Genomic DNA, 20,583 nt, shown 5'->3' with positions numbered 1-20,583 from the left:
ATCCCTTGTCATGTTTTCAATAATGACCAGTACTTAAGTACTTCTTTTCTCCCAGAGAAGCATAATCTTCTTGATTATGCTTCTAAGATTACTTACAAGAATATTTCAAACATGTCAGAAGTGCTAAGGTCTCATGACATAGGACATGTGCCTCTTTTCTCCACAAGACCTGTCTTGCCATAAAACATAATTGCTTCGCCATGAGCTGTTCCTGGCAGCTCCATTTTGCCTATCAATCATCTCCTGATTATCTTTCATAGTGTTAATTTTTATTTTGATTCCCCATCTCCATCTAGAACTGCCAATCTTCAGCTAGTCCAACTTTTAAGAGATAATTGCCATGCTTGCCTTTCTCAAGTCTTCCAATACAAGTTTCAAGGATAACCATAAGCACATGTCACCTGAAACTACTTGCAACTCATTGTTTTCAATATTTCAAGCTGTTGCTAATGATCATGTAATAGCTGCAAAGCTGGCCATTTTTAAAAAAGAGATTTGAAATAAATGTTAGTTTTGGAGTTGAGAAGGCTTGCAAAATTTTATATCTGAATACAGATATAAACTAGTTGGCCACTGTAAGAATATGTATTWTTTTAGTGTTCCCTTTAGAAGAAATTATCTATAAAAAAATGCCAGCATTACTTTACTGCTGTTTCAAAGGACAATTCTTTTAACTACTACTAAAATATATAAAATAGTTTTTGGAAGGATTGTTATTTTACTTACAATAGCAAAATTTATAAAAATCATATATGCCAGTTTTGTTTCTCAGATCAGTACATATTTTTATTAACACCAGACACTACCTGGGAAGTTTTCACACAATACTTCTATAGGTGTTGCTCGTTTTGTGTCTCCAATTTTCTGATAACGTTCTTTTAATGTATCAGCCTAGGATATAAGAACAAAAAACATTTTCTGAATTCATACAATTTGCAGACAAACTTTCCCAAAGAAAAAGATCATGCCAAAAAAAGCTGATGATCTGAAATCAGGAAAGATATCAAAAAAAAAATCACTACCTTTAAACCTTGCCATGGAAGGCTTCCTCTGAGAAAATACATAAACATATGACCTAAAGCTTCCAAATCATCTCTTCTACTTTGCTCTGAAACAAAATCCAAATATTATTAGGACAATAAATCTGCAGAATTTTACATTAACAAGATTACCTTTCAAATCACATAAAAGCAATTTGAAGATATAAAGTACTTGAAATTAAACYGAGCATTTGTTAGGGTTTTTTTGTTTTTATTTGTTTGCTTTTTGATGTGCCATCAAGAACAGAGCTAAAACAGAAAATGCAGATGCAGACTGCTGGTATATTCATTAACAGTACTTTAAAYAAATCATGGTGTAAAACACTGCTCTGATTTTACACTATGCTTTGACTTTTTACATACCCAATTGCATTACATTATCAATTTTCATGTTAGTTCTTTTCTTAAATTGTTCCAAATCCACTTTAACTGAATACACTTTTCCTCTATAAAAATCACAGAAAAGACTGTACATTTCTCTGCACTCCTTTATGGGATTTYTAAGTAAGCTGAAGGTCTTCTGAAGATGACCAAGACCACTTATTATTTGATCAAAAAGCAGCATCCATCAGGCACGTACATACAGCCTGTTCTCAGATATAGCTGACTTAAAGCTAAGTTATGTAAGAAACTTTGGCACAAAATTAATTTGTCTGCAGTCCTGAGGGGTAGTCATTCAACCAGAATTCAGATTTTGGTTGAAGTCCTTGAAAAAAAAAAAAAAAACTTAGAGAAGCTTTATGAAACAGTAAAGTAACAATGCAATGTATTCAAAGTGTATTCATATTAATTCTAAATAAAATCTAATATACTTAGGAATTCTCAATGAAATAGACACAATAGTCAAGGTCTTTAAAGAACTAGTAACAAACATTTCACATTATCAACCTACTTCATTGTGTACTGCTGTAGAAAGAGGAATTAGTATGTTACGTTYGGTACTAAGGGGCATTACTTCCCTCTAACACCTTCCCTAACAGAAGATATAAAACCCAAATATTAACATTCCTCTATTCAGCATTTTCACAAAAATAAAATGACTACACCTTGACAGGGAGAGAAAGAGTAGAAAAGCAGATGAAAAACCATTTGTTACATTTTGAAACACAAAGTTCAACAAAGCCAATCTAGTCTTGATCCAATCAACTCAAAATGTTACAGTAAATACACTGCACCCGAACAACAATTCTTAACTCAGTATTAACAGCAGTTTTACTTCTTCCTGTTTTCTAGCCCTATCTTGGTCACACTCGAACACTAGGTAAACACATACTAACAAATGATTAAGGAAATAACAGTAAAATGTACAATAATTCAGAGCATGGACTAGAACCCCTCACTTCATCACACATCTGCCAGTCACATGACATGCTTCTTCTGCACKCGGTTGTCCTTTATTCTTCACCATGCTTTCAGTTCCCTTGCCAACACTCACTGATGCTGTCCTGTCTCAAATCRAGCACCCACCAGACAACCCGGTCTTCTCTGAATTTCTCTGCTAACCATGCAACATCCCATTTGCTGCTTCATACTGCCTAAGTGTCATGCTAATGCATCCATGAGGAGAGAGCAGGAATTTAATATTAGATTTCCATGTCTGATRGATTTCAGTATGTGATGGAAGTGTTAACTCCAGTTGCTTTGTGGAACCCTGTGCTCTTCATGAGATGAGGTGGATATGGAGACATTGACCACTTAAAGAACACTGCTCATAACAAATTTTATACAATCCAACAYGAACATGTTTTACGTAAGACAGTTCACTGGTTGCAAGGAGATGGTAGCAAAGTATAATGTGTGAGAAGCGCAGTCAAAGGTCTGTGAACAGTATTAAAGTATAGTCCACAAAAAGAAACCAGAAAGCTCTATTTGGTCTTTGCTAAGGGAAAATAATTCCTCTCCTCTGCATTAATTTCTACAGGTCATGCTGATGAAAAAGTTAACCTGTTTTCCTTTTAAAGGCTTGTTATTTTTGAGCCACTGCTCCTTCATCAAGAGCTTCCTCATCAAGGAGAAACTTTTAATCATTATCCTGAAATGATTTCCAATTAAGAGGGGTTTTTGCATGATAGTTTGAGACACTTCTGTAGTCAAACTGTCTCTAKGATATGCCATTCACAATGCTTTCTCAAGATTCTGCTATAAGAAATCATTTTTTTCTTAATATTCCCATTTTGTGTGGATTATTCAGAATACACTTAAGAGTCCTTCACTGATCCCTTCAGAGTGATAAACAATCAAGTATCCTTTCCTATAGGATGGAACATCCCACAGTAAACCTGAGAAACAGGAAACCCAAAGTTTATTACTATTAAGGGTCTCAATGACAACTCAAAAAAAAAAAAAAAAAAAGAGTGAACTAACTGGTAGACAAAAGGATTTCAAGCATCAGTTGGAGGAAGAGCTGCTGACGTACACTGATCCTAGTGCATCACAGTTTAATGAGACTGAGAGGATCTGCTGCCTAAAAGATAATACGATCATAAGATGGCAAATAGAAAATAAGGTTTGAGGGAATACAAAATCCTCTGTCTCAAGGACACTCACTTGAGGCCAGCTACACACTACAGACACTGATTGGCTACCCACTATTTAGCTCACAAAATACAGACAAAATAATTATCTTAATTCAGGTAGGTCAAGTTTAATCAGAACTAGAACCTCATTCAGTAGGCCATATGCAGAAATTACCCTTTGTGGTAAAGGAACCATAACACAAGCCAAGACATACAGTCTTCACTATACATTTATTATAAGCACTGTATTTCCCCTCCAAAGGAAGTGTTCTACTGCTTGCTATCAGAATGCTGAAACAGTAGAAACTTATTATCTGTTTGGATGAASAGAAAGCACAATATTGGTACTGAGGTGATTATATGGCCTGATACACAGGCTCTTTATTGTAATCATAGAACAGAGGGCTAGTGGTTATCTACATGAGCTGAACTGCAAGTCTAGAGAAGCTTAGCAAAACTAAGTTTAAAAATTATCACTCAGCGATAACGTGGAGTCTTATTCAAAACAGTATGACTCTATGCAATAACAACACAACAGCATCTTAACAAGGTCATTTTAAATTAAAAAGCAAAGTTATATGCTAATTTTACCATAAGCACACATTGCATRCTGCACTGCTCCATAAGGAAAAATACAAACTTCAAGGAAAAATCTTAACTTATACCTTTAAGGGAGCAAAGCAATTTATTAGCAAATGTTGAATTTGAATTTTTTCATCTTAGTCACTTAGAACCTCAAAGCAATGCATACTGGAAGCACGGTTATATACAATTAAGAATTTTCTGACTTTACATAGAAAAAGACTGTTCAGCTAATGCTTATCCAAAAGTGGACCAAGATTCAGTGTTCATTTCAGAGATACTTATCTAAACAATAACATTAAATAACTATTATCATTCACTTCAAGCATATTGATTTCACTGTGGCAACATGTCCTGATGGTAAGAACATGACTTTGAAGCTACTTAAGCATAAAGCCAAATTAACTTTTAAGGAATAAGAAAAACAGTATTTTAATTACTAAAAATAATAAAATCCCTGCAATAAAAACATAACCATAYTCTAAAATTTTCAACCCCATTTGCTGCTTACAAGCCACATCTGTCAACCCTTATTCATAGCACAACACTCCACGTAACTCTTATTCTGCTTGCCATACCACTCCTTTGCATTAGCCCYGTACAGGATACTGTTGCATCTGAGGTCAGCTCTTGAGTCTACCCTGCTCTTTGGCCTAAGGTCCCTGAGGTCAGGWGATGATTGAGTGGATAAGAGAAGGAGACTAGCAAACCTCCTATGCTGGCCTTAAGTCTGGAAAAGGTCCTCCTCCYAGAATTACCACTTCAGAGGCGAGAAAAAGTTGCTAGGACTCCYGGATGGCCATGACTTCAAAGCACAGTCTACAAGTACAGGAAATATTTCTTCCAAGCATCACTAGAATTTAAGCTAATAATTTTGAGTGCAGACATGCACTGTGAACAAAGCTATACTTAGAAATRCATTAAAATTGATCCAATGTAGAATTATCTTTGTTGTTCTGGCCTTCAGAAAAGCTTAGTCTTTAGAAAATTGATTTAAAACCTAGAACATAAGGCAGGTCTAATAATCTTAAATGATAGGTCTGCCCTCTTAAGTTCTTTGAAGAGAATCACTGTTTTAAAAAAACAAGGCTTCATTTGGCCTTTCAGTTACCATTATAGAGCAAAATTGTTTTATTCCCAAAAGARTTTCAGCCATTTATTACAAGACAATTAACCTCCTTTTCAATAATTATGTACTACCAAGATAAACCAATAAAACCAAAGATATATGCACGTGCTGTCCCCTCAGAGGACATTAAAGATACTCATTTTATAGCAATTACACAGCTTCACGCGACTAAGCTTCCTGTAATCAAACGGCTACTAAATAAGCAGAAAAATACAGTATACTATCTTTCTAATATTATGGAAACATCAGTAATCACCAAAATCCCAAAACAATTCTATACATTTAGATTTTCAGCAAATATAAAATAACCTAGAATTTTTAGAGGCAGACTTTATCTTCTTTAGTCAGAACCCGYTTTCTGGGATCTCCTTCTCCCTTCCTGAAAAAGGGAGCAGGAAAAGAAGCACGAAATAACTTTACACCCAAGAGATTACTTCATGAACGCAAGAGAACCAGTCACATGATGACAAGGACTGTGGAATATCTGCCTCGTTCAAACAGATATCTGAATAAAGCCACCTTATTTTTCCAGATATGGGAAAACTCCCATCCAGGATTCAAACTACCCAGCTTAGTACACAGCACGTGATCAAATGCATATTTTTGGAACAAAAAAAWTTGAAAATTAGCTACAGAATGCTTAGTAACTATATGTCATCTTCTACATGCACCTCAAGATCAGGCCTTATTATTTCTGTAAAAACATATGCAGCCATTTAAAGTCTTGTCAGTTACTACGTACTTGCTATGATAAATGCTCTGGATCTTCAAAGATAGTTTTGAAGAAAGGAGAACATTCTCCTGTAATACTGTAGATCAAGTTAGGGTTTAATGAACATGTACTTTAGATCAATCTATAAAAGAATCTGAATCTGATAACCTCTTAGTCAAATTGTACTGATTTTTCACAAGTCAGCTGACACCCTGGGGGGTCAAGAAGCTATAATACACGTTAGTTTTGCTATCATTCAAGTTGTTGGAGGAAATACCTTCAGACTGAAAATATTGCCCCCCCCAAAAAAATCTCAGAACCCTATTTTCAGATAGGGTTAAGCATATACTATATYGCAGTCTCAACAATACAGAGAAATAGAGAAATATCGAAAGGGCAACAGCACTTATCTAGATTCAGCATTCAGTATGTTCTGCTCCATGAATTAAATCTTACACTTTTAAAAGGCAATCACAGAACATACAAAAATCAAACTCCACACAAAACCTAGAGAGTTCGTAAAAATAAAAGCCTCATTTATATAGTTAAGTGTTCATAAAAATAAGTCTCATTTATATAGTGCATTAGAGATCTATGAGATACAACTAATAGTTCTCCATCATCCAGGAAATCATAGAATCTGTAAGGTTGGAAGGGACCTCTGGAGATCATCCTGTCCAATCTCCCCGCTCAAGCAGGGTCACCTAGGGTATGGTAGACAGGGTTGCGTCCAGGTGGGCCTCGAAGATCTCCAGAGAAGGAGACGCCACAACCTCTCTGGGCAACCTGTTCCAGGGCTCCATCACTCTCACAGCAAAGAAATTCCCCCTCACCTTCAGGCGGAACTTCCTGTGCTTCARTTTCTGCCCATTGCCTCTTGTCCTGTCACACAGGACAACTGAAAAGAGTTTGGCTCCCATTCCCTTGATACCCTCCCTTCAGGTACTTGTACACATTGATAAGATTCCCTCTCAGTCTTCTCTTCTGCAGGCTGAAGAGGCCCAGCTCTCGCAGCCTTTCCTCACAGGGGAGGGTGCTCCAGCCCTCAGATCATATTTGTACCCCTACGCTGGACTCTCTCCAGTAGCTCCATGTCTCTCTTGCACTGGGGAGCCCACAACTGGACACGGTACTTGAGACGAGGCCTCCCCAGGGCTGAGCAGAGGGGCAGGATCGCCTCCCTCAACCTACTGGCAACATTCTTCCTAATGCACCCCAGGAGACCACTGGGCTTCTTGGCCACAAAGGCACATTGCTGGCTCATGGTCAATTTGTCATCCACCAGCGCTCCCAGAGCACTGCTCCTTCTCTGCAGAGCTGCTCTCCAGCAGGTCAGCCCGCAGCCTGTACTGGTGCCTAGGGTTATTTCTCCCTAGGTGCAGGACTCTGCACTTGCCCTTGTTGRACYTCAKGAGGTTCCTCTCYGCCCARCTCTCCAGCCTGTCCAGGTCTCTCTGAATGGCAGCACAGCCCTCAGGTGTGTCAGCCACTCCTCCCAGTTTGGTATCTTCAGCAAACTTGCTGAGGAGACACTCCATCCCCTCATTCAGGTCACTGATGAAAAAGTTGAACAGGACGGGACCCAGCACTGAGCCCTGGGGACGCCACTAGCCACAGGCCTCCAACTGGACTCCACGCCACTGATGATGACCCTCTGAGCTCTGCTTTTCAGCCAGTCCTCAATCCACCTCACTGTCCACTTGATAGAGGATCCACTGCTCTGAATGAAGTGACCTGAAGTTTCAGGCTCACTCATTGCTGTGAACGGAGAGAATCCTAAGGTTTCAGACTCGCTTTTTCTGCTTACATTTAAGAACTTCCKATATCTTTGAGAAGGAGGCATACCACAGTGAAGTGAGACTTGCTGCTAAAGAGTATTAGCTTTGTCACAGCTACTCACTCAGAGGTGTTAGTATATACCTACACATATTCTCGGTTTTGTATCACAATTGAGAGGTACAGACGTATCCATGACACTRCAGTTAAATTTGGCAGAACTTCCACACAGGCTGTTTTAATGGTTAAGGTACCATTAAATGAAAAATAAAAACATGCAAAYAGCAAACAACATTCTGCCTAAGGAGTGGAAAAGACTCTCCCTGGGGTTAGGGGAAATGTCATTTATTAGGTTTCCACTGTAATATCAAATATGTAAWCCCTTCAAAGTTCAATTGTTCTCCATTTAATTATCAGTTTTAAGTTTTATTTTATTAAATGGTACAAGGGAAGGTGAGAGGTAGTTTATTTAAGAATGATTAAAGCTTGTTTGACTTTAAAMATTATTGTGTTATCTTATTTATACTTTGTTAGTATGAAAAATCACTTCTGATCTTAAAGTTGTTTGTCTTTAACATGGCATACATACAGTGCAGTCTGGAAAATCTTTATCTGGTGAAAAACAATAGATCTAGCAAATATGACAAAATAGCTGAGTTACTATTTTAAACATCCTTGTATTATACTTGTATATAAGCATATTGAGGTCCTAGTCTCATATTTAAACATTTCTTGGATGGTGAGTGGATGAGAAGAGTCTTCATTACACCCAAATACTAGAAATATGCTTCTATATCTATTTGAATTTAGGAACTGCTTCTGGTCAAGAAGTTCAAAACCCACTAAACAATGCTGACAAGACTTCTGCAACAGTGAGAAATTTGTCATAATTGCRCTCATAAATATATTGTAGCACTCTAGTAAATATTGTGGAAGCATTAAAATAAGTTTATTTCAAACACCAAAGTAACTGCTGAAATAAAGTTGTCATACTATATTTCACTTCCAGTGTGGGTAAAAGGCCAAAAGGTTTTCTGCTAGGCCAGTCTTCAGAAAAGRTTTCAAAATCTTTGCAGAAATAGTTCAACTAAAAAAGAAAAAATACTACTTTTATATAACCTGAACACAATAGCAAAAAACTATAATGAATTTCAGGTCATGACTATCACCGCTAATAAATATTAGATGAACAAAGTAGTAATTTAATGTAGAGGGAAAGCAGAAAACATTTTCCACTCTGCATCTGTTAAGAGGAGTAGTGGCCCACTAATGGAATTTTCCTTTAATTGCCAAGGGTCTCCAAACACTTTTGTAATGGTGAACCTACAGTGGCCATGATGCTATGGCAGATGTGCATGTTGATCTTCAAACTGACTACTACTGAAATAGAGGCTGAATAGCTTTCAATTTTGAGACATTTTCTGAGCCCCAAATGAGCACTTCAAGAAGCACAAAATAGTAAGAATAATATTCTGATACTCTGAAGTATCAGCTGAGATAAGGAAACATTTCCCTCCTTCACATACACAGCTAGATATCTGAAAGCAAAGATGCTATCAGCTCTGAAGTAACAAGTTTCAAGCCAAATCTCTTCAGAGACTTCAGCTTACCTGCTGTGGAAGAGGAAAGTCAGACCAGTTGAAGAGAATCTGACTTCCTCCTCACACCTTGAAATTCTTGCTAGGGTATGTGCTAGGGATAACTGAATGGTTCACTAAGCAGCCCCTGAAACACGACTGGCCACAGCGTAGTCTAATTTCAATAAACTGAATTCAAGGTTTGYTAATTTTATCTAATGCTGAGAGCAATAGGTGTTTGTAACTTTCTTCATCAGCCATTTGGTCTTCCTCCCCATGACTACTACAGGCCCTGAAACCTTCCTTTTAGAGGCAAGTATCATCTTAAGTGGCCCAACTTTTAATCTGCTATTGCACTGTGAGTTCTACACCATCACCCAAATTTACAGTAAGCTGGTACATAACTTCTTGTAAAATTCACTTCCATCAATTCAAATAAGCTATTAAAAATTCTAAATTCTTAAAACTTGTTACCACTGCATTCTACTTAAACACAAAGAATAAACTACTTAGAATGAATACTAGTAAGCATTCTTTAAAACTACAAACTTCTAACAYGGCATAACATGACAAATTGCACCTTTAATTCTGTATTCAAAAATTTTTTTGAATTTTTCAAATGCTATGGAAAATGTGCATTAACATCTTTCACTATTCATCCTATTTTATAAAGTTTTTTTTTTAATTAAAAGCGATATTTATAAGTGAMGAATTGAGTGGAAAACTACCTTAAATGTTGATATATTCCGGAGGGTGAAAATCTTGGAGAAGGACAGACTGTCATGGAATCTACATATGAAAACCAGAACTATTTGATTACCTGAAAGTCAAAGTTGTGAATCACTGAGGCCCTGCTAGTGCTCAGCATTTTTGCTCATGTCAACCACTTTCTTCATATGGTGCTTATTTGAAGGATGTTTCCTGAATCAATTTTGATCAGCAGAAAAAGAAGTTTGGAAGATTGATGACAAAAAATCCCAAATTACCAAAACTCAGCCTGYGTGCTAACAGAAAATATTTCTCACTATCTCATGTTATCAGCTCAATTACAATATGGGGCAATTAAACTTAGTTATGTTGATTAGCTTCTGCTTACATACAAAGGCCATAGTCTTTTTAAAAGACGGATAACTGTTTCACAGATGTTTCATTACATATAAAACCATTTAGTATGCTAACAAGCTATATTCCAAAATGCTCCTAGAGCCAAGAGTCTCAGTTACTTTTCACAATACTCAGTTATATTCCATAAATGGTTTTTGACAAGCGTTAAATGTGTGTAAACACCAGGATTTACCTGTTTCAGCCATTCAGTAAAAATTTCAAATATCTTTTAATACTCACTATAGAAGCAACTCCAAAAAACTGAAAGATAGCAGAAAAGTAAAAATTCCCACCTTTAAAAAGGGAAGCAACTAGTATTTTATCTTATTTTTAGAACTTTCCCTTTGAATATACATTTAAGGAAGTTAACCAGCCCCTGMAGATGCTTCCTGCTTAGATGGAGGTGAAGAACAGCATGTAATTACAACCTTACTAGACTTAATTAGATGGCCTTTCAGCAATTGTCCGATTCAGTGATAAATAAAGCTGATCTTATATTTGGATATCTAATATAGGCACACACATACTTGTCTCTTTCTCCCTACTTAATGGAGAAATTTGAGGCTGCTTYGGGAATCTGAGGGAGAAAGCAAGACTAGTTCATGACGAAGTCTGGCCTGTATAGCAGAATTGATTTGCACATAAAAATGAAACCCTTCAGCTATATTTATAAAAAAAAATAAAGTAGCCAGAGGATGCAGAGATGAAAGTCAGGTGATACAATCCAAAACATTTAAAATGAGAAAGTAATCTCTGGCCATTTTAAATCAATATCCTTTGAAATAGTCAACAAAAAAAATTACCTCTCCACCATCAATTTAAAGGTACGTACTTGAAGTGTTCTCTCTGACTATTTTGAACATCTGCATTTTTTGTTTACTTTAAAAGAGCTCTGCATTCTTTAACTTGCCTGGTGATACTGCAAATTTCCCAAGTTTACTACACTAAAGTGCTATTGAAGGCCATGTTGTAAATAAGGCTCTATATTTGCCACGAAACACTTAACACTAAGTGAATACACTTCCTTCCACATTTTTGTAGAAAAGGCATATTTGAAGCCAGTATAAGCATTTGTGAAAGTGAAAGACAGGTTTTTCATTCTGATTTATTTTGAGACTAAAGTGGGAACTCAGAGCAATTTCTGTTCTCCTATCACAAAAGTATAAATTTTGAACTGAAAAGAATAAGCAGAAATAGAAAAAGTCTCATATTAAGTATAGAATTGTGCCTTTAGACAAGGTAACTCAAATTCTTTTTAAAAGAGGGATAAAGGCTGAACATGTGTACATGATTAGCCTCTTTAGGGAATCTGAAAACTGTATTATGAAAAATAGATAAAAATAAACCATATATTCTTTTAACTTAATTTCTTCAGCTACAGTAGCTCACTATTTAAGCTACAACTGTTTGATTTTATTGATAAAATCTCTTATTTCAATTAGGAAAAAGTGAATGGTTTCACATCTGCCATATTAACATGAAGTACTTTTGAATTATAAGCATTGTATAGCATTATCACTGATTCAAACAGCATTCTATTTAGTCATTACCATGCAGTGATTTGACTAGTTTACTTTTTTTAAAAAAACTTGGGATATCTCTAACGTGAAGATGTTATGATAAACAAAAACACACCTCCTCTTCTACATATATCTACTGAAAATACTATAGTTATTTGCTGAGACATGACCATGATGATTAGAAACCCAAAGTACCTTTATCCCACATAAATGGTATTTTAATGAGGCTGAACTATAATTTTGCACAGTATAGGAAACTTTGATTCTTAATGACTACAGATTCTTGATAAAAATTACAACTTGAAAACAGGATGATTTCACACAAATATGACAGGTGTTGAATTCTTGTTTCTGCACTTAAAAAGCACACGTACCTTTTCCTAAATGTGTATTTATACTCATGTATCTAGCTGTTCCTGTAAGGCTCTTGTGTTCTCGATATGGTATGTGCTTCTTTGTTTCTGGATCTATATACTCCTTTGCCAAACCAAAATCTATAATATGAATAATTTGCTGGGTTTTGTTTCCAGGTCGTCCTATTAAGAAGTTCTCGGGTTTTACATCTCTGTAAATCAAGTTCTTTGAATGGACATATTCCATACGAGAAATCTTTAATAAAAAGGAGAAAACGACAGAAAGTTTAGTTTAAGCTTCAGATTGCCACATGAAATTGTGGTAGAAGCTAAATATTTCTACATTAGCTTTATATTTAGAGGGCATTACCCTCTTCACCTTAAAATCAAAGGGTATTGCTCTTAACATAGTAACTCACAGTTAAAGTTTATGAAAACAGCACCTGTGCCTTGAGTAGATACACTACACCACGTACAGAAAACTCTTTATGCTTGAAGTCATACATGAATTACTATACAACGTTAAGTTACAAAACCTGACCTTCTTGGAGAACTAGCTTCAAAGCAAGCTTCTGTGCATATTAAAACTATAACCAGAAATTACATCATCAAGCTGTAAGCAGCAAAGCTCCATGTAGATCTATAATTCATTACAGATATCAAACTAAAGAAGCACTAGGAAGTCACCAATATAGAACTTCTTTCTAGGTGTGTCACTTTCTATCAAAGTTTYATGGATTTGGAAAGGAACAGGAATTATTAATGATGACTTAGATMTGTGATGATTTAAGGTTTAAAAACGAACTATTTATAAACACTGTAAATAATCTGAATGCTAGTCTCAGACCTTTCTGTTATCCAATTAAACTGTTTTAAATAGACAATACTTTTACTCTTCATGAGGAAGAACTCTTCCACTATTTAGAGAAGAGGTGGCTCTGATCTTTAATATTTCAGAAAGACCTACTGAAACGTATTGCACCAAAGTAAGCATGCAAAGCTTTGCATCTCTCTAYTGATGTGAAAAAGCATACCACGAAATGCTCCAAAAAACTCTGAAAAGTTCTGCATTGAGTAATTTGTACCATCTTAGTATTTCTGAAATTTTTTCTCTATATTTGAGAACACCCTGAAAAAACATTAAGTATCCCATCATCCAAATGCTTTTACAAAAGGGTAAGGAAAGCAATGTATGTAAGGTCTTCCTGTTAAAACTGTCTACCACAGGCTCTTTAGAAGACTGAAATACCACTAACAGCAATTTAAAACATGAAAAATACAGATCTTCAATAAGTCAAATGTGCGTTTTAAAAACTTATCTACTATTCTAAATTAACATGCATGGATTTAACTTACCAACTGTATGGCTATCATAAGAACAGTTTTAAGAGAAAATGTCCTATCACACAAATCAAATAAATCTTCCAAACTAGGTCCCAGTAGTTCTAGCACCATGGCATTATATTTGCCACATGGGCCAAAATAATAAACCTGGGGTATTCCATCTGTAAAAGAAAGAGAAAATACAATTATAAAGGGTTAAGATTAATGAACATAAAATTCTTACCTGATTTGAAGTTAAAAATACTTTTCTTACATAAAAAATTACAGGTACGCAGGAGTAATGAAGGTAGTATCAGTTTCAATAACTGTTTTTTCTGAAAACTGGTTGGCTTGTGAAAGATTTAAAGTTTTTTAAAAAAATCAGAACCCATCCATTAGTTTTTGAAAGGATAGATTGAAACAGGATTATAAAAACATTGAGATTGTTTTTAAATAAGTACCCTTTCACAAAAGAAATTGTAAAATAGGACTGACAACGCTACATTCAAGAATAAAGACATCACCAATAAAAATCATTTAAAAATTCAATAGATTAATGACTCCTCAAAAGCACTGGTAAGTTAAAAGGTATTGATTTTAATTTATGTAGTGCAAAGAGGAAAACACTTAAAATGAGACATTAAGTTTTACATGCATAATTAAAATGAAAATGCTGTTGATGACAAGCTCTTACAGTCATCACTTGTTAATATTACTATTTTTCAAATACAAGTATTTTCTCCTTAAATTTGCATAGGAAGACCTTCCTTGTCTTCTMCTCCACCACTACTTTTCATTTCTATTTAGACAGAACATAATAAAAACATTTTTCTTAAATCTGAATTAGTTCACTAAAAATCTAAACAGAGTTGAACTTTAAAATATATATACATAGATTTCTAATAGAATATAGGGTAGACTGGTCGATTTATTTAAAAGCGTTTGAAGGACCGATTTTTAAATGTGTAAGAACAGATAACAAGGGAGATTTTCAGAAGTCTTAAGGGCAATCTGTGATCAAAAATTCACCCTGAACCCACTTTTAAAGTATCACATCAGCAACTCATTTTGAATTCTTAGATTCATTTCAAAATTGAGCCCATGCTGTTCAGACACAATCCATTAAGTTCAATTACTGTTAAATGTTAAAACAGTTTAAGATGAAAATGTGTTCTATTGAAAACTATTTAAAGTTTATGTTAACAAATATAAATTAAGCTTTAGCCATGTACATTTTAACTTTGTAATGAAAATAAAACTTAAGTTCAGAATAAAACATCACTTAGCCTTTCCAAATACAAATGAACAAAAATATCCCCCATATGTTAAGGTAACAATCTGACTTTGTGTGAACAGGTAGGAATACATCTACCTAGAAGGGAAAGAGCAAACTTAAGGTAAAAGCTACCTTTGTTTTCAACCTCTGGATACAGTTAAATACAAATTTTTAAATTTAAAAGTTATTTAAATAGTCTTAATCACTGATTTTACATCATTTTAGAAACAATCTAGTCATTTACATTTGGAATAGGTCAGAAAATATTTATGATAATACTTAAATTCTAGAATAAACGGAGTCTAAAATGTGACCTGTCATCCTGGCACCTTTTCTTGCAGTGCAACATTAACATTTCTTAATATAAAAGTAAAAACGTCATAACACCTACTGCTTTGTGCTTTAAGATATTGTGGTAGTTTGCTTTGCATTAAAGCTAYAAAAAAATATAGAGAGGCTGTGCTATTGTGTCTACAAATAATTGATTTTTGACTATGAGATTTTTTTATGGCACTATTCCAGAAACATTGACAGGAATACATACTTATGGTACAGGTTTCTTCAGACAACTGGCGATCTTGAGACCATAATTTTCCTTGAAATTTGAAAGGCTAATAATCACATATTGAACTGAAAAATATCCTCACTACCCACTCAGCCACTGGCATAAAGGAGCAAAGCTTTCCTTACGGGCACAGCTTACTACATGTTACCTGAAACAATTCCTTCTGTCATCTTCCCTGAACAGAAGTACAATAAACATGTCCACACAATAAGCTTCTCCTGGCATAGCTAAACAAAATAACTAAATTTCTAATATAGACATAACCAACTATCATTTTAAGTTAGTGTTGCACAYAGGATCACCCATTTTATTAGAGGAACATTTGACAGAACGCAGACATCAAAGGACTAGAAGCATTCTTAAAATTCTGAAACACTATATTCACTATTAGGCCAAGATCAACATCTTGCCCTACCTGTACAATTGTGTGTACATTTTCACTTTACCAGTACCACAACCAGCCTGACCATTCCAAAAACTGATATCAGATTATTTATAATTTTATATAAATACCTACCTTAAGTAGACAGGCACTCAAAAATCTCAAATTAAAGACTTATCACCCAGTTTTAATTTTGCTTTTTCAAACATATGCATTATAAGATTATAATTAAAAATAACTTGATACCATCAGCTCTGTGCGCACACTTCCTCACATGCACAGGACCTTTTCCTCATTCAGCAGATTGACTAGGTGCTGTTCAGTTAATGTGAAGCTAGCTATTCAGGTTTTTTTGCTCTTCAGTACATATCCTCTATGTCTTATTTACTGTAGCTAATCAAATCCAACTCGGAAAACTTCTTTCCTTTCATGGTGGCTTTTCTATGGTATCCATCATTACAAAACTGTTTTGTACATAACTACAAAAACTATTTTCAGAGCAGCCCAATGAAACACTGGACATCCTCTTTCTCTGGAGGTCAARTTGAAGTTTAAATATAAAAACATCTCTAATTTTCAGTGTTTTCTTTGAGGTACATCAGGCCTCAATGTTTTCATACCTTATTACAGTGCTACGTATACTTAAAGCATGTATATGTAATTGTATCCATTCATCTGCAGGTAAAAAATACTTACTGTTTAGCAATACAAAAGCAAGGAAATCAGCATTTTATAATTACTTTTTCATCTTTTCCTACATCCTTTCCATTAGAACCTCAGCCAGCTTAACCATTCCATTGCTGAAGACTATAGCTTATGTTTAGTTTAAAAATGTACAATTATATCAATACCAATATATTTAACATGCATAATTATACCCATTCCAGATAGACTAACACATTTATTACATGCTTATTCCTACAAAGGAATTCAGATTACATCAGAACATGATACTACTACTGGTTGTCCTTTTTCTTCAAAAATAAATAAATAAATAAATAAATAAATAAATCCCTAGTTAGCAGATAATGGTTCAGACAAGGTATACATACACACACACACACACGTATATAAAGGGATACCATAATCATAGAATTCAATTTTTACGTCTCTTTTTTCTGGTACAGAGAAATTATACCCAGAAATTGAGTGGTGTGCAGCACTGAATTAAGCTACCCAACAATCAGAAACAAGTCCCAAATCAACAGCCCAAGGGTACAGATAGGAAAAAAAGGAACATGAGATTGAAGAAAGAAAAACACTTTAATAGTACAAGGGTATATTCTGAGAATCTCTACTCTTAAAATCTTGATTTTTAAAGCCATCTCACTCAGAAGTATCCTCAAAGAATTCATCTCCACTATTACTATTAACTCTGTTCTGTATTTTTTCATAATATTTAAAAATATTTAAAAGGCTTCTAAAATATGGAAGTCAGGAGGACTTTTAGATTTCTACAACTGATCTCTACAAGTACATGCTGGTTACCTGTAGGAAGSAATTTGTTTTCTGATTAGACAAAAACTCCAGAATTTCCCAAAAGGTTGATGTTCAGCATATTAACTTAATTTCTAAGAGGCAGAAATAGGGTTTTACTTCCAAAATTCCTTGTGTTCATGTAATCATTTTATATTAACAATTCAAAATTTTCCTGAAAGTTTGTCTTTTTTTTTTGCTTAAAAACACCAACCTAACAATATTCAGTTATTTGTATTTTTTTTCACATTGCTGCCTCCCCAGAAGAACAGTAAATTAAGTAGTAACATGTTACTAGTTAAGAGTATCAGGTTTTTCTCCCCACAAAAAAGTTTTACATGTAAGATCTTATAAAACTGCATGAAAGATAGGGTAAGTTAGAAAAAGTTGTCAACCTAGGTAGCCTCTGAACTGATAAACACTACTGCCTACAGTAAGTTCTGAAAAGTCATTAGCATGAGGAAAATTCCCCCCCCCCAAAAAAAAAAAAAAAAAAAAAAGATTCTTCAATGAATTACATAGAGAAAAAGTCAACTGACATTCCAGGGAAGATGTAGGCAAGCAGTAGTTGTGAAATGGTAATTTAATGTCTTCTCCCTATACTTGACTGAGTTCCAATTTCTGATATGGTCCTGCACATAACCAAAAATTCACTGTTTGAAGAGAAAATAATCATAATTATAGTCATTTAATCCTTTTACTGCATAGTCTTTTTCATTAATAATACTTTAATTATTAGCTAGTCCCAAAAAAGACTTCTTACTGTATTTTTACAGTAAGACAAAGTACTATTATTCAYTATACAATATTACAGCATTTGAAGTATATTCTAAAATAATTCCTAGACTAYCTGTACAACTCTACATAACACTATAGAACATTACATTTAATGTTATATAACAWCCCATAAATTATAAATTGTCTATACCATATTTATAATACACACATAGCACTCTATAGAATAAAAATTCCTTTATAACATGTTATAGCAACTATATCTTATATATAGTGTATCTATTAACCTATATTTATACCATATTTAGTACATTCTATATGCCATCTATATAATAGGATATATACCATCTAATATATGGCRTACATATGTATATATACACATGTCTGTATATACATACACACCATATATAATCTGTGGTGTATATTACATATATCATTTTACTACACAGAATTTTTTTGTAGTCTTATTTTTGAGTAGAATCAAAACAATAAAGCAAATATACCCTRCTAAATTAGGTATTGTGTTATGTGTATTTTTTCCTGTTTTGAACTAGTAATCATACATTTGGAAGTTGGTAGTCATACATTACTTCCCTTTTTGTATCTTTTTTGTATCCGACACCACTATAGTGAAGTATATAGGTACCCACAATGCCTCAAATTTACATTCCTTTGAATGTAAATATTAACATAGTCACATTAATTGATATAATATCAACAGCTTAGCCTTGCTGTTAACAAAACATTCCAGCTGCAGTGGAACTCAAAATTAAGCCACTTATTTCCCAAACAATTGATTACAGAACCATAGTAGTCTCTGGGCACACAATACAGTGCACATGAACAGATAACTTTTAATGAAACAACTGATGCATTTTAAGTGGTTCTAAATTTTTTAAACTAAGTATAGAACATTGTTTTAATATCACCTGATCTGTATTAATAGAGACATCATACACTAAAATACACGTACACAGAGGCATATATGCACATAAATACATATAACTGCTTATTGCTTATTCTCCTATATACCATCCCCAGTGAAAACTAAACAAAAGGCAATAGTAAAAGCAGAACAGCATTGCAAAAAATCAGCATTCTCTTTTCAGTTTAAGAGCAAACTCTGCAAATAACATAAGAATATCACTTAAAGTAGTGTCCATGCAAAGTTGCTCAAAGTTCATTTTGAGTTTATACTCATGATCATTAGCAAGATACGTGGGCAAATTATGAAGTGAGAAAACCAAAGACATAGAAACCAAAGACATAGCCACTGTATTTCACCTGCGGTGAAGTCTTTCAGAGACAGAGATGACCACCTCCCTTAAAAAGGCTAAACACCAAGCAATAAGATAGGAGTGAACTATGAATTCATCTCTAGAGCTATAACTCTTTGAATTCTCACTGTTCCCTCTCAGATCAAAGGAACATTTTTTTGGTAATTCATTGTAAAATACTAAAGGTGTCATACAAAACTAGGAGGAGTGGCTGATACATCAGAAGGCTGTGCTGCCATTCACAGAGACCTGGACAGGCTGGAGAGTTGGGCGGAGAGGAACCTCATGAAGTTCAAATGTAAAGTGCAGGGTCCTGCACTTAGGAAGGAATAAGCCCATGCACCTGGACAGGTTCAGGGTTGACTTGTTGAGAAGCAGCTCTGCAGAGAAGGACCTGGGAGTCCTAGTGGGCAACAAGTTAACCATGAGCCAGAAGTGTGCCCTTGTGGCCAAGAAGGCCAACGGTCTCCTGGGGTGCATTAGGAAGACTGTTGCCAGCAGGTCAAGGGAAGTGATCCTGCTGWTCTACTCAGCCCTGGTGAGGCCTCATCTGGGGTACTATGTCCAGTTGTGGGCTCCCCAGTCCAAGAGAGACATGGAGCTACTGGAGAGAGCCCAACATAAGGCTAAAAAGATGATCAGGGGGCTGGAGCACCCTCCCCTATGAGGAAAGGCTGTGAGAGCTGGGCCTGTTGAACCTGGAGGAGACAAAGGATCTTATCAATGCCTACAAATACCATAAGGGAGGGTGTCAAGAGGATGGGGCCAGACTCTTCAGTGGTACCAAGCAACAGGACAAGAGGCAGTGGGAACAAATTGAAACATAGGAAGTTCCATCTGAATATGAGGAAGAACTTCTTTACTGTGAGAGTGACAGAGAAACGGAATAGGTTGTGCCCAGAAAGGTTGGAGTCTCCTTCTCTGGAGATATTCAAAACCCGTCCGGCTGCGACGTGCTCTAGGTGACCCTTCTTAAGCAGGGTGTTTGAACTAGATGATCTCCAGAGGTCCCTTCCAACCTTAACCATTCTGTGATTCTGTGACAAACTCCCACATGCTACTGCATATTCAGACATGGTCAGTAAAAAAAAACATTTGAGTATAAAGTTGCAGATTAACACTTCTCTAACAGCAGATTCTCTCTGAATTTTGAAACATTTAGGTTTTACATCCTGATTTAACTTTTTTTTTTAATTAAAAATGAAGATTCTCAATTCAAAGGTCTTGTAGATAAATACAT

General features: G+C 35.1%; 1 protein-coding gene across 4 annotated transcripts in view; it reads right to left on the bottom strand.

Annotated features, from left to right (window-relative positions):
* The window catches only part of CSNK1G3 (casein kinase 1 gamma 3), a 72,474-nt gene that overhangs the window by 16,488 nt on the left and 35,403 nt on the right, over window positions 1–20,583 (bottom strand). For all 4 annotated transcript variants that reach the window (XM_085305425.1, XM_085305426.1, XM_085305427.1 and 1 more), the window contains 4 exons: window positions 13,666–13,814; window positions 12,331–12,565; window positions 1,023–1,108; window positions 807–891 (listed from right to left, as the gene is read on the bottom strand). In XM_085305425.1, coding sequence (XP_085161551.1) covers window positions 807–891; window positions 1,023–1,108; window positions 12,331–12,565; window positions 13,666–13,814 — 555 coding nt within the window. The remainder of the gene's footprint in view (window positions 1–806; window positions 892–1,022; window positions 1,109–12,330; window positions 12,566–13,665; window positions 13,815–20,583) is intronic.

This window comes from Rhea americana, unplaced genomic scaffold (assembly GCF_003343005.1).
Source record: "Rhea americana isolate MKP2758 unplaced genomic scaffold, rheAme1 scaffold_22, whole genome shotgun sequence".
NCBI lineage: Eukaryota > Metazoa > Chordata > Aves > Rheiformes > Rheidae > Rhea > Rhea americana.
This window is presented reverse-complemented; position numbering and strand designations above follow the sequence as displayed.